This window comes from Carcharodon carcharias (assembly GCF_017639515.1).
Source record: "Carcharodon carcharias isolate sCarCar2 chromosome 37 unlocalized genomic scaffold, sCarCar2.pri SUPER_37_unloc_17, whole genome shotgun sequence".
Lineage (NCBI taxonomy): Eukaryota > Metazoa > Chordata > Chondrichthyes > Lamniformes > Lamnidae > Carcharodon > Carcharodon carcharias.
This window is the reverse complement of record NW_024470766.1, coordinates 34,980-50,384: the sequence shown is the minus strand read 5'-3', so window position 1 is coordinate 50,384 and position 15,405 is coordinate 34,980. Positions and strand designations below refer to the sequence as shown.

The following is a 15,405-nucleotide window of genomic DNA, read 5'->3' as shown; positions in this document are numbered from 1 at the left end:
AAGCTTAAATAACCCCTTGAGTATCGAAGATTTAGTGATCTGAGATGATTTAAATGATTCGATAGACAGGAATTATTTCCTCTGGTGGAGTTGGGGGAGGGGTGCGGTGGCGGGGGTGGGCAGAGTCCAAAACAAGGGAGCAGAACCTTAAAATTCAACCCAGGCTGTTCAGGGGTGATGTCAGGAAGCACCTCTTCACACAGAGGGCAGTAGAAATCTGGAACTCTCTACCCCCAGCAAAAACCTGTTGAGTCTGGGGGTGTCAATTGAAAACGTCAAAACTGAGACTGATGGACTTTTGTTGGGTAAGGGGGTTAAGGGTTACGGAACCGAGGCGGGTTAATGGAGTTAAGATACAGATCAGCAGCAAATCTTATTGAAAGGTGGAACAGGTTCAAGGGAGTTCAGTGGCCTCCCCCTGTCTCTGTATAACAGGCTGGAGAGGGGCTGAATGGCCTCCTCCTGTCCCTGTGTAACAATCTCGAGGAGGGGCTGAATGGCCTCCTCCTGTCCCTGTGTTGAACATCAGTGGAAAACCAGTGCTATTGAAGCTCAGTGGTGAGTCAGGGGACTTTCTGGGCTCAACATTTCAGCCTTTTGGGATCGAAGTGCAGAGTACATTGTGGCTGTGAGGGAGGAAAGGGCAGCAGTATATCAGGCTGTGACAGTGCTGAGCCATATAAGAGTAATAACCTGTTTATATCCATCAACTGTATTAACACATGCATTTTATCTCTTTACATCCTTAAATAAACATTCTGTCTGCTATTTAAACACTGTACACAGCTCCGGCTTTAGTTACACAGTCAGGAATCTAAGTCGTGGCTCCCGGTCTTCCTACCGTTGATCACAGCGCCTACAGACATCTCTCCAGCTCCTGTCACACCCTCGGGACATCCCAAAGTCTTTCACAGACAACAAAGGATTTTTTTCTTTGAAGTGTGCTCACTGTTGTCACGTAGGAAACTCAGCAGCCAATATGCGCACAGCAAGATCCCACAGCCATGTGATGATGACCCAGATCATCTGTTTTTAGTGATGCTGGTTGAGGGATAAATATTGGCCCCAGGACACCGGGGAGAACTCCCCCCTGCTCTTCTCCCAATAGTGTTTGTGGGGTCTTTGCTATCCCTCCAATCGAGGGTGGGGGGCTCTAAGGTTGAAACATACATGGGTCGGGAGATGGGCTTTTTTTAAAACTGGGTTATCCACAAGGGGAGACTGAAGGGCTGTCCCGCCAGTCAAATCAGGTTCAGATGCTGGAATGCTGCTCTCCATCTTCGCTTAACCCTCCTCACCCCACGACCAGTCCCTCACTGACGGGCATGTGGATGTGGGCAGTCAGAAGGGGTACACCTCTGCCCACGCGCAGGACAAACACCTGGAATAGAGAAACGGGGACGCCCAGCGTCAGCAGCTGTTCGGGTTATTGTCCTCACAAACATCACGAGAGCTGCCTTAAGGTGCGACCACAGCCCACCTCACCCCACCGACCCCCACCCCCACCCCGTCCCCCGCACCCTGCCCACACACAGTCCCAACGAGGGAAACACAGGGAGGTGAGTGAGTGCGATCGGCCCTACAGCTCGAGGGCAGGAGGTGATAAGGAACAGAATAATCGGGGGAACCTGGAATGTTGCCGGACGTCAGGCAAATGGAAGCAATTCAGGAAAACAGAGAGGTTACAGAGATGGGGAGTGTTGTAGGTGCTCCTCCAGCCCCTACAACCCTCCCTATCTCTGTAACCTCCTCCAACCCCTACAACCCTCTCTATCTCTGTAACCTCCTCCAGCCCCTACAACGCTCCCTATCTCTGTAAACTCCTCCAGCCCCTACAACCCTCCTTATCTCTGTAACCTCCTCCAGCGCCTACAACCCTCCCTATCTCTGTAACCTCCTCCAGCCCCTACAACCCTCCCTATCTCTGTAACCTTCTCCAGCCCCTACAATCCTCCCCATCTCTGTAACCTCCTCCAGCCCCTACAACCCTCCCTATCTCTGTAACCTCCTCTAGCCCCTACAACCCTCCCTATCTCTGTAACCTCCTCCAGCACCTACATCCCTCCCTATCTCTGTAACCTCCTCCAGCTCCTACAACCCTCCCTATCTCTGTAACCTCCTCCAGCACCTACATCCCTCCCTATCTCTGTAACCTCCTCCAGACCCTCCAACCCTCCCTATCTCTGTAACCTCCTCCTGCCCCAATAACCCTCCCAATCTCTGTAAGCTCCTCCAGCGCCTACAACCCTCCCTATCTCTGTAACCTCCTCCAGCCCTTACAACCTTCCCTATCTCTGTAACCTCCTCCAGCCCTTACAACCTTCCCTATCTCTGTAACCTCCTCCAGCCCTTACAACCCTCCCTATCTCTGTAACCTCCTCCAACCTCTACACCCCTCCCTATCTCTGTAACCTCCTCCAGACCCTCCAACCCTCCCTATCTCTGTAACCTCCTCCAGACCCTCCAACCCTCCCTATCTCAATAACCTCCTCCAGACCCTCCAACCCTCCCTATCTCTGTAACCTCCTCCAGCATCTACATCCCTCCCTATCTCTGTAACCTCCTCCAGCTCCTACAACCCTCCCTATCTCTGTAACCTCCTCCAGCACGTACATCCCTCCCTATCTCTGTAACCTCCTCCAGCCCCTACAACCCTCCCTATCTCTGTAACCTCCTCCAGACCCTCCAACCCTCCCTATCTCTGTAACCTCCTCCTGCCCCAATAACCCTCCCAATCTCTGTAAGCTCCTCCAGCGCCTACAACCCTCCCTATCTCTGTAACCTCCTCCAGCCCTTACAACCTTCCCTATCTTTGTAACCTCCTCCAGCCCTTATAACCTTCCCTATCTCTGTAACCTCCTCCAGCCCCTACAACCCTCCCTATCTCTGTAACCTCCTCCAGCCCCTACACCCCTCCCTATCTCTGTAACCTCCTCCAGCCCCTACAACCCTCCCTCTCTGTAACCTCCTCCAGCCCCTACAGCCCTCCCTATCTCTGTAACCTCCTCCAGCCTCTACAACCCTCACTATGTCTGTAGCCTCCTCCAGTCCCCACACCCCTATCTCTGTAACCTTCTCCAGCCCCTACAATCCACCCTATCTCTGTAACCTTCTCCAGCCCCTACAACCCTCCCTATCTATGTAACCTCCTCCAGCACCTACATCCCTCCCTATCTCTGTAACCTCCTCTAACCCCCACAACCCTCCCGAGCTCTGTAACCTCCTCCAAACCCTCCAACCCTCCCTATCTCTGTAACCTCCTCCAGACCCTCCAAACTTCCCTATCTGTAACCTCCTCCAGCCCCTACACCCCTCCCTATCTCTGTAACCTCCTCCAGCCCCTACACCCCTCCCTATCTCTGTAACCTCCTCCAGCCCCTACACCCCTCCCTATCTCTGTAACCTCCTCCAGCACCTACATCCCTCCCTATCTCTGTAACCTCCTCCAGCCCCTACAACCCTCCCAATCTCTGTAACCTCCTCCGGCACCTACATCCCTCCCTATCTCTGTAACCTCCTCTAGCCCCTACAACCCTCCCTATCTCTGTAACCTCCTCCAGCCCCTACAACCCTCCCTATCTCTGTAACCTCCTCCAGCCCCTACAATCCTCCCCATCTCTGTAACCTCCTCCAGCCCCTACAACCCTCCCTATCTCTGTAACCTCCTCTAGCCCCTACAACCCTTCCCATCTCTGTAACCTCCTCCAGCACCTACATCCCTCCCTATCTCTGTAACCTCCTCCAGCTCCTACAACCCTCCCAATCTCTGTAACCTCCTCCAGCACCTACATCCCTCCCTATCTCTGTAACCTCCGCTAGCCCCTACAACCCTCCCTATCTCTGTAACCTCCTCCAGCCCCTACAATCCTCCCCATCTCTGTAACCTCCTCCAGCCCCTACAACCCTCCCTATCTCTGTAACCTCCTCTAGCCCCTACAACCCTCCCTATCTCTGTAACCTCCTCCAGCACCTACATCCCTCCCTATCTCTGTAACCTCCTCCAGCTCCTACAACCCTCCCTATCTCTGTAACCTCCTCCAGCACCTACATCCCTCCCTATCTCTGTAACCTCCTCCAGACCCTCCAACCCTCCCTATCTCTGTAACCTCCTCCTGCCCCAATAACCCTCCCAATCTCTGTAAGCTCCTCCAGCGCCTACAACCCTCCCTATCTCTGTAACCTCCTCCAGCCCTTACAACCTTCCCTATCTCTGTAACCTCCTCCAGCCCTTACAACCTTCCCTATCTCTGTAACCTCCTCCAGCCCCTACAACCCTCCCTATCTCTGTAACCTCCTCCAGCCTCTACACCCCTCCCTATCTCTGTAACCTCCTCCAGACCCTACAACCCTCCCTATCTCTGTAACCTCCTCCAGACCCTCCAACCCTCCCTATCTCTGTAACCTCCTCCAGACCCTCCAACCCTCCCTATCTCTGTAACCTCCTCCAGCACCTACATCCCTCCCTATCTCTGTAACCTCCTCCAGCCCCTACAACCCTCCCTATCTCTGTAACCTCCTCCAGACCCTCCAACCCTCCCTATCTCTGTAACCTCCTCCTGCCCCAATAACCCTCCCAATCTCTGTAAGCTCCTCCAGCGCCTACAACCCTCCCTATCTCTGTAACCTCCTCCAGCCCTTACAACCTTCCCTATCTTTGTAACCTCCTCCAGCCCTTATAACCTTCCCTATCTCTGTAACCTCGTCCAGCCCCTACAACCCTCCCTATCTCTGTAACCTCCTCCAGCCCCTACACCCCTCCCTATCTCTGTAACCTCCTCCAGCCCCTATAACCCTCCCTCTCTGTAACCTCCTCCAGCCCCTACAGCCCTCCCTATCTCTGTAACCTCCTCCAGCCTCTACAACCCTCACTATGTCTGTAGCCTCCTCCAGTCCCCACACCCCTATCTCTGTAACCTTCTCCAGCCCCTACAATCCTCCCTATCTCTGTAACCTTCTCCAGCCCCTACAACCCTCCCTATCTATGTAACCTCCTCCAGCACCTACATCCCTCCCTATCTCTGTAACCTCCTCTAACCCCCACAACCCTCCCGAGATCTGTAACCTCCTCCAAACCCTCCAACCCTCCCTATCTCTGTAACCTCCTCCAGACCCTCCAACCTTCCCTATCTGTAACCTCCTCCAGCCCCTACACCCCTCCCTATCTCTGTAACCTCCTCCAGCCCCTACACCCCTCCCTATCTCTGTAACCTCCTCCAGCCCCTACACCCCTCCCTTTCTCTTTAACCTCCTCCAGCCCCTACACTCCTCCCTATCTCTGTAACCTCCTCCAGCACCTACATCCCTCCCTATCTCTGTAACCTCCTCCAGCCCCTACAACCCTCCCAATCTCTGTAACCTCCTCCGGCACCTACATCCCTCCCTATCTCTGTAACCTCCTCTAGCCCCTACAACCCTCCCTATCTCTATAACCTCCTCCAGCCCCTACAACCCTCCCTATCTCTGTAACCTCCTCCAGCGCCTACAACCCTCCCTATCTCTGTAACCTCCTCCAGCCCCTACAACCCTCCCTATCTCTGTAACCTCCTCCAGCCCCTACAACCCTCCCTATCTCTGTAACCTCCTCCAGCCCCTACAACCCTCCCCATCTCTGTAACCTCCTCCAGCCCCTACAACCCTCCCTATCTCTGTAACCTCCTCCAGCTCCTACAACCCTCCCAATCTCTGTAACCTCCTCCAGCACCTACATCCCTCCCTATCTCTGTAACCTCCTCTAGCCCCTACAACCCTCCCTATCTCTGTAACCTCCTCCAGCCCCTACAACCCTCCCTATCTCTGTAACCTCCTCCAGCGCCTACAACCCTCCCTATCTCTGTAACCTCCTCCAGCCCCTACAACCCTCCCTATCTCTGTAACCTTCTCCAGCCCCTACAATCCTCCCCATCTCTGTAACCTCCTCCAGCCCCTACAACCCTCCCTATCTCTGTAACCTCCTCTAGCCCCTACAACCCTCCCTATCTCTGTAACCTCCTCCAGCCCCTACAACCCTCCCTATCTCTGTAACCTCCTCCAGCGCCTACAACCCTCCCTATCTCTGTAACCTCCTCCAGCCCCTACAACCCTCCCTATCTCTGTAACCTCCTCCAGCCCCTACAATCCTCCCCATCTCTGTAACCTCCTCCAGCCCCTACAACCCTCCCTATCTCTGTAACCTCCTCCAGCTCCTACAGCCCTCCCAATCTCTGTAACCTCCTCCAGCACCTACATCCCTCCCTATCTCTGTAACCTCCTCTAGCCCCTACAACCCTCCCTATCTCTGTAACCTCCTCCAGCCCCTACAACCCTCCCTATCTCTGTAACCTCCTCCAGCGCCTACAACCCTCCCTATCTCTGTAACCTCCTCCAGCCCCTACAACCCTCCCTATCTCTGTAACCTTCTCCAGCCCCTACAATCCTCCCCATCTCTGTAACCTCCTCCAGCACCTACATCCCTCCCTATCTCTGTAACCTCCTCCAGACCCTACAACCCTCCCTATCTCTGTAACCTCCTCCTGCCCCAATAACCCTCCCAATCTCTGTCAGCTCCTCCAGCGCCTACAACCCTCCCTATCTCTGTAACCTCCTCCAGCCCTTACAACCTTCCCTATCTCTGTAACCTCCTCCAGCCCTTACAACCTTCCCTATCTCTGTAACCTCCTCCAGCCCCTACAACCCTCCCTATCTCTGTAACCTCCTCCAGCCCCTACACCCCTCCCTATCTCTGTAACCTCCTCCAGCCCCTACAACCCTCCCTATCTCTGTAACCTCCTCCAGCACCTACATCCCTCCCTATCTCTGTAACCTCCTCTAGCCCCTACAACCCTCCCTATCTCTGTAACCTCCTCCAGCCCCTACAACCCTCCCTATCTCTGTAACCTCCTCCAGCGCCTACAACCCTCCCTATCTCTGTAACCTCCTCCAGCCCCTACAACCCTCCCTATCTCTGTAACCTTCTCCAGCCCCTACAATCCTCCCCATCTCTGTAACCTCCTCAGCCCCTACAACCCTCCCTATCTCTGTAACCTCCTCTAGCTCCTACAACCCTCCCTATCTCTGCAACCTCCTCCAGCACCTACATCCCTCCCTATCTCTGTAACCTCCTCCAGCTCCTACAACCCTCCCTATCTCTGTAACCTCCTCCAGCACCTACATCCCTCCCTATCTTTGTAACCTCCTACAGACCCTCCAACCCTCCCTATCTCTGTAACCTCCTCCTGCCCCAATAACCCACCCAATCTCTGTAAGCTCCTCCAGCGCCTACAACCCTCCCTATCTCTGTAACCTCCTCCAGCCCTTACAACCTTCCCTATCTCTGTAACCTCCTCCAGCCCCTACAACCCTCCCTATCTCTGTAACCTCCTCCAGCCCCTACACCCCTCCCTATCTCTGTAACCTCCTCCAGCCTCTACAACCCTCACTATGTCTGTAGCCTCCTCCAGTCCCCACACCCCTATCTCTGTAACCTTCTCCAGCCCCTACAATCCTCCCTATCTCTGTAACCTTCTCCAGCCCCTACAACCCTCCCTATCTATGTAACCTCCTCCAGCACCTACATCCCTCCCTATCTCTGTAACCTCCTCTAACCCCCACAACCCTCCCGAGCTCTGTAACCTCCTCCAAACCCTCCAACCCTCCCTATCTCTGTAACCTCCTCCAGACCCTCCAAACTTCCCTATCTGTAACCTCCTCCAGCCCCTACACCCCTCCCTATCTCTGTAACCTCCTCCAGCCCCTACACCCCTCCCTATCTCTGTAACCTCCTCCAGCCCCTACACCCCTCCCTATCTCTGTAACCTCCTCCAGCACCTACATCCCTCCCTATCTCTGTAACCTCCTCCAGCCCCTACAACCCTCCCAATCTCTGTAACCTCCTCCGGCACCTACATCCCTCCCTATCTCTGTAACCTCCTCTAGCCCCTACAACCCTCCCTATCTCTATAACATCCTCCAGCCCCTACAACCCTCCCTATCTCTGTAACCTCCTCCAGCGCCTACAACCCTCCCTATCTCTGTAACCTCCTCCAGCCCCTACAACCCTCCCTATCTCTGTAACCTCCTCCAGCCCCTACAACCCTCCCTATCTCTGTAACCTCCTCCAGCCCCTACAATCCTCCCCATCTCTGTAACCTCCTCCAGCCCCTACAACCCTCCCTATCTCTGTAACCTCCTCCAGCTCCTACAACCCTCCCAATCTCTGTAACCTCCTCCAGCACCTACATCCCTCCCTATCTCTGTAACCTCCTCTAGCCCCTACAACCCTCCCTATCTCTGTAACCTCCTCCAGCCCCTACAACCCTCCCTATCTCTGTAACCTCCTCCAGCGCCTACAACCCTCCCTATCTCTGTAACCTCCTCCAGCCCCTACAACCCTCCCTATCTCTGTAACCTTCTCCAGCCCCTACAATCCTCCCCATCTCTGTAACCTCCTCCAGCCCCTACAACCCTCCCTATCTCTGTAACCTCCTCTAGCCCCTACAACCCTCCCTATCTCTGTAACCTCCTCCAGCCCCTACAACCCTCCCTATCTCTGTAACCTCCTCCAGCGCCTACAACCCTCCCTATCTCTGTAACCTCCTCCAGCCCCTACAACCCTCCCTATCTCTGTAACCTCCTCCAGCCCCTACAATCCTCCCCATCTCTGTAACCTCCTCCAGCCCCTACAACCCTCCCTATCTCTGTAACCTCCTCCAGCTCCTACAGCCCTCCCAATCTCTGTAACCTCCTCCAGCACCTACATCCCTCCCTATCTCTGTAACCTCCTCCAGCCCCTACAACCCTCCCTATCTCTGTAACCTCCTCCAGCCCCTACAACCCTCCCTATCTCTGTAACCTCCTCCAGCGCCTACAACCCTCCCTATCTCTGTAACCTCCTCCAGCCCCTACAACCCTCCCTATCTCTGTAACCTTCTCCAGCCCCTACAATCCTCCCCATCTCTGTAACCTCCTCCAGCTCCTACAACCCTCCCTATCTCTGTAACCTCCTCCAGCACCTACATCCCTCCCTATCTCTGTAACCTCCTCCAGACCCTACAACCCTCCCTATCTCTGTAACCTCCTCCTGCCCCAATAACCCTCCCAATCTCTGTCAGCTCCTCCAGCGCCTACAACCCTCCCTATCTCTGTAACCTCCTCCAGCCCTTACAACCTTCCCTATCTCTGTAACCTCCTCCAGCCCTTACAACCTTCCCTATCTCTGTAACCTCCTCCAGCCCCTACAACCCTCCCTATCTCTGTAACCTCCTCCAGCCCCTACACCCCTCCCTATCTCTGTAACCTCCTCCAGCACCTACATCCCTCCCTATCTTTGTAACCTCCTCCAGCCCCTACAACCCTCCCTATCTCTGTAACCTCCTCCAGCACCTACATCCCTCCCTATCTCTGTAACCTCCTCTAGCCCCTGCAACCCTCCCTATCTCTGTAACCTCCTCCAGCCCCTACAACCCTCCCTATCTCTGTAACCTCCTCCAGCGCCTACAACCCTCCCTATCTCTGTAACCTCCTCCAGCCCCTACAACCCTCCCTATCTCTGTAACCTTCTCCAGCCCCTACAATCCTCCCCATCTCTGTAACCTCCTCAGCCCCTACAACCCTCCCTATCTCTGTAACCTCCTCTAGCTCCTACAACCCTCCCTATCTCTGCAACCTCCTCCAGCACCTACATCCCTCCCTATCTCTGTAACCTCCTCCAGCTCCTACAACCCTCCCTATCTCTGTAACCTCCTCCAGCACCTACATCCCTCCCTATCTTTGTAACCTCCTCCAGACCCTCCAACCCTCCCTATCTCTGTAACCTCCTCCTGCCCCAATAACCCTCCCAATCTCTGTAAGCTCCTCCAGCGCCTACAACCCTCCCTATCTCTGTAACCTCCTCCAGCCCTTACAACCTTCCCTATCTCTGTAACCTCCTCCAGCCCTTACAACCTTCCCTATCTCTGTAACCTCCTCCAGCCCCTACAACCCTCCCTATCTCTGTAACCTCCTCCAGCCCCTACACCCCTCCCTATCTCTGTAACCTCCTCCAGCCCCTACAACCCTCCCTATCTCTGTAACCTCCTCCAGACCCTCCAACCCTCCCTATCTCTGTAACCTCCTCCAGCACCTACATTCCTCCCTATCTCTGTAACCTCCTCCAGTCCTACAACCCTCCCTATCTCTGTAACCTCCTCCAGCACCTACATCCCTACCTATCTCTGTAACCTCCTCCAGCCCCTACAACCCTCCCTATCTCTGTAACCTCCTCCTGCCCCAATAACCCTCCCAATCTCTGTAAGCTCCTCCAGCCCCTACAACCCTCCCTCTCTGTAACCTCCTCCAGCCCCTACAGCCCTCCCTATCTCTGTAACCTCCTCCAGCCTCTACAACCCTCACTATCTCTGTTGCTTCCTCCAGTCCCCACACCCCTATCTCTGTAACCTTCTCCAGCCCCTACACCCCTCCCTATCTGTAACCTCCTCCAGCCCCTACAATCCTCCCTATCTCTGTAAACTCCTCCAGCCCCTATGACCCTCCCTATCTCTGTAACCTTCTCCAGCCCCTACAACCCTCCCTATCTATGTAACCTCCTCCAGCACCTACATCCCTCCCTATCTCTGTAACCTCCTCTAACCCCCACAACCCTCCCTATCTCTGTAACCTCCTCCAAACCCTCCAACCCTCCCTATCTCTGTAACCTCCTCCAGACCCTCCAACCTTCCCTATCTGTAACCTCCTCCAGCCCCTACACCCCTCCCTATCTCTGTAACCTCCTCCAGCCCCTACACCCCTCCCTATCTCTGTAACCTCCTCCAGCCCCTACACCCCTCCCTATCTCTGTAACCTCCTCCAGCCCCTACACCCCTCCCTATCTCTGTAACCTCCTCCAGCCCCTACACTCCTCCCTATCTCTGTAGCCTCCTCCAGCCCCTACACCCCTCCCTATCTCTGTAACCTCCTCCAGCCCCTACACCCCTCCCTATCTCTGTAACCTCCTCCAGCCCCTACACCCCTCCCTATCTCTGTAACCTCCTCCAGCCCCTACACTCCTCCCTATCTCTGTAGCCTCCTCCAGCCCCTACAACCCTCCGAGATCTCTGCGCTCCTCCATTTCCGGCCTCTTGAGCATCCCCCGATTCCCATCGCTCCACCATTGGCGGCCGTGCCTTCAGCTGCCTGGGGTCCTGAGCTCTGGTGTTCCCTCCCTAAACCGCTCCACCTCTCTCTCTCTCCTCCTCTTAAGACGCTCCTTAAAACCGACCTCTCTGACTGAGCTGTTGGTCCCCCTGTGCCTAATATCTCCATGTGAGACTCAGGTCAGAGTCTGTATGATTGACGTTCCTGTGAAGCACCTTGGGTACATTTTTGTTAGGTTAGTGGCGCTAGATGAATGGGCTTTGCTGAAAGTACAGAGCCCCTTCCTAGTACAAGGGAAAAGGCCAGTGGGCCAGTGTACCAGTAAAGTGCACAAACTGATCAGGGCCTGTGCAAGTCTCTGCACAGTTGGCCTTTCTCAGACAATGACCAAGGGATCAAATTGCTGATTCACCATCCAGTGACAATGACGGGATAAGTACGGGATTGTACTGTGATGCCTGCCTGAGTCAAATAGCTCAGTGCTCAGGGAGGAGGAGCGAGAGCTGGGTGTAACACTGGAGTCCAGCCAGTGGCTGCCCATTCCCTGGTCAAAAAGGATTTGGCGGGGGCCGTATGGCAGGGTGGGGGGGGGGGGGGGGGGGGGGGGGAAGTGTGTGATGAGGTCAAGGCTATGGAAACACAAGGTGGGGGGTCTTCTGTCCCACCCCTTACCTTGATGGTGTCGGAGATGCCCCTGTCACTCAGGCTCTGCACAAAGGTCTCGATTGGATACGTCAGACCAGGTACCAGCATCGGAATCTGGAACAGCCAAGAGAGAGGGAGTTAGACCACCAGATATCCCAGGAGAGAGTGTTACACCACCAGATATCCCAGGAGAGAGAGTTACACCACCAGATATCCCAGGAGAGAGAGAGTTAGACCACCAGATATCCCAGAGAGAGAGGGAGTTAGACTACCAGATATCCCAGGAGAGAGAGAGAGTTAGACCATCAGATATCCCAGGGAGAAGGAGGTAGACCACCAGATATCCCAGGAGAGGGAGTTAGACCACCAGATATATGAGGAGAGAGGGAGGTAGACCACCAGATATCCCAGGAGAGAGGGAGGTAGACCACCAGATATCCCCGGAGATGGATTTAGACCACCAGAAATCCGAGAGAGAGGGAGGTAGACCACCAAGATATCCCAGGAGAGAGGGAGTTAGATCACCATATATCCCAGGGGAGGGAGTTAGACCACCAGATATCCGAGAGAGAGGGAGTCAGACCACCAGATATCCGAGAGAGGGTGAGTTACACCTCCAGATATCCCAGAGAGAGGGAGTTAGACCACCAGATATCCCAGGAGAGAGGGAGTTAGATCACCAGGTATCCCAGGAGAGGGGGAGTTAGACCACCAGATATCCCAGGAGAGGGTGAGTTACACCACCAGATATCTGAGAGAGAGTGAGTTACACCACCAGATATCCCAGGAGAGAGGGAGTTAGATCACCAGATATCCCAGGAGAGAGGGATTTATACCACCAGATATCCCAGGGAGAGGGAGTTACACCACCAGATATCCGAGAGAGAGAGTGAGTTACACCTCCAGATATCCCAGAGAGAGGGAGTTAGACCACCAGATATCTCAGGAGAGGGAGTTAGACCACCAGATATCTCAGGAGAGAGGGAGTTAGATCACCAGGTATCCCAGGAGAGGGGGAGTTAGACCACCAGATATCCCAGGAGAGGGTGAGTTACACCACCAGATATCTGAGAGAGAGTGAGTTACACCACCAGATATCCCAGGAGAGAGGGAGTTAGATCACCAGATATCCCAGGAGAGAGGGATTTATACCACCAGATATCCCAGGGAGAGGGAGTTACACCACCAGATATCCGAGAGAGAGAGTGAGTTACACCTCCAGATATCCCAGAGAGAGGGAGTTAGACCACCAGATATCTCAGGAGAGGGAGTTAGACCACCAGATATCCCAGGGAGAGAGTGAGTTACACCACCAGATATTCAAGAGAGAGTGAGTTACATCACCAGATATCCCAGGAGAGAGGGATTTATACCACCAGATATCCCAGGGAGAGGGAGTTACACCACCAAATATCCAAGAGAGAGAGTGAGTTACACCTCCAGATATCCCAGAGAGAGGGAGTCAGACCACCAGGTATCCCAGGAGAGGGGGAGTTAGACCATCAGATATCCCAGGAGAGGGGGAGTTACACCACCAGATATTCAAGAGAGAGTGAGTTACACCACCAGATATCCCAGGAGAGAGGGATTTATACCACTGGATATCCCAGGAGAGAGGGATTTAGATCACCAGATATCCCAGGAGAGAGGGATTTATACCACCGGATATCCCAGGAGAGAGGGATTTAGACCACCAGATATCCCAGGGAGAGGGAGTTACACCACCAGATATCCGAGAGAGAGAGAGTGAGTTACACCACCAGATATCCCAGGGAGAGGGAGTTAGACCACCAGATATCCCAGGAAAAAGGGAGTTAGACCACCAGATGTCCGAGAGTGAGTTAGACCACCAGATATCCCAGGGAGAGAGAGTTACAGCACCAGATATCCCAGGAGAGTAAGTTAGACCATCAGATATCCCAGGGAGAGGGAGTTAGACCACCAGATATCCCAGGAGAGAGAGTTAGACCACCAGATATCCCAGGAGAGAGGGATTTAGACCACCAGATATCCCAGGAGAGAGAGTTAGACCACCAGATATCCCAGGAGAGAGGGATTTAGACCACCAGATATCCCAGGAGAGAGGGAGTTAGACCACCAGATATCCCAGGAGAGAGGGAGTTAGACCACCAGATATCCAGGAGAGAGGGATTTAGACCACCAGATATCACAGGAGAGAGGGATTTAGACCACCAGATATCCCAGAAGAGAGGGATTTAGAACACCAGATATCCCAGGAGAGAGGGAGTTAGATCACCAGATATCCCAGGAGAGAGAGTTAGACCACCAGATATCCCAGGAGAGAGAGTTAGACCACCAGATATCCCAGGAGGGAGTTAGACCACCAGATATCCCAGGAGAGAGGAAGTTAGACCACCAGATATCCCAGGAGAGAGGGAGTTAGACCACCAGATATCCTAGGAGAGAGGGATTAGACCACCAGATATCCCAGGAGAGAGGTATTTAGACCACCAGATATCCCAGGAGAGAGGGATTTAGACCACCAGATATCCCAGGAGAGAGGGATTTAGATCACCAGATATCCCAGGAGAGAGGGATTTAGATCACCAGATATCCCAGGAGAGAGGGAGTTAGGCCACCAGATATCCCAGGGAGAGAGTGAGTTAGACCACCAGATATCCCAGGGAGAGAGTGAGTTAGACCACCAGATATCCCAGGGAGAGAGGGAGTTAGACCACCAGATATCCCAGGGAGAGAGGGAGTTAGACCACCAGATATCCCAGGGAGAGAGGGAGTTAGACCACCAGATATCCCAGGAGAGAGGGAGTTAGACCACCAGATATCCCAGGAGAGAGGGTGTTAGATCACCAGATATCCCAGGAGAGAGCGAGTTAGATCACCAGACAGCTACTGCTTCCTTCTTCCCATATTGGAAAATAATTCTCGCCAGGGTTCTCCCTCACACGTGTTTGTGAGTGTGTTTACGTGTGCACATACCTGATTGTCCCAATAGCGTCGTTCTATACGTGACTGCCATGGAGGGTCAGGGCCGAGGGAGCACAGCACTGTCGGAGGGTCAGTGCTGAGGGAGTGCCGCACTGTCGGAGGGTCAGTACTGAGGGAGCGCCGCACTGTTGGAGGGTCAGCGCTGAGGGAGAGCCGCACTGTCGGAGGGTCAGCGCTGAGGGAGAGCCGCACTGTCGGAGGGTCAGCGCTGAGGGAGCGCCGCACTGTCGGAGGGTCAGTGCTGAGGGTGCGCCGCACTGTCGGAGGGTCAGTGCTAAGGGAGCGCCGCACTGTCGGAGGGTCAGTGCTGAGGGAGCGCCGCACTGTCGGAGGGTCAGTGCTGAGGGAGTGCCGCACTGTCGGAGGTGCCGCCTTTCAGGATGAGACATTAAACCGAGGCCCCGTCTGCCCTCTCGGGTGGGTGTAAAAGATCCCACGGCCACTACTGGGAGAAGAGCAGGGGGGAGTTCTCCCCGGTGTCCTGGGGCCAATATTTATTCCTCAACCAACATCACTAAAAACAGATGATCTGGGTCATGGTCACATTGCTGTTTGTGGGATCTTGCAGTGTGTAATTCGGCTGCAGAGTTTCCTACATTACAACACAGTTTGTGAAACACTTTGGGAAGTCCTGAGGAAGTGAAACGAGCTGTAGAGAGCAATAACTTAATTCCACCTGGGACACGG

The 15,405-nt window shown here is 54.2% G+C and overlaps 1 protein-coding gene across 3 annotated transcripts in view; it reads right to left on the bottom strand.

Annotated features, from left to right (window-relative positions):
- Nucleotides 1-680: 680 nt before the first annotated feature.
- The window catches only part of bbs1 (Bardet-Biedl syndrome 1), a 43,335-nt gene continuing 28,610 nt past the window's right edge, over nt 681-15,405 (bottom strand). For all 3 annotated transcript variants that reach the window (XM_041181971.1, XM_041181972.1, XM_041181973.1), the window contains 2 exons: nt 11,779-11,865; nt 681-1,381 (listed from right to left, as the gene is read on the bottom strand). In XM_041181971.1, coding sequence (XP_041037905.1) covers nt 1,295-1,381; nt 11,779-11,865 — 174 coding nt within the window. In that variant the 3' untranslated portion in view covers nt 681-1,294. The remainder of the gene's footprint in view (nt 1,382-11,778; nt 11,866-15,405) is intronic.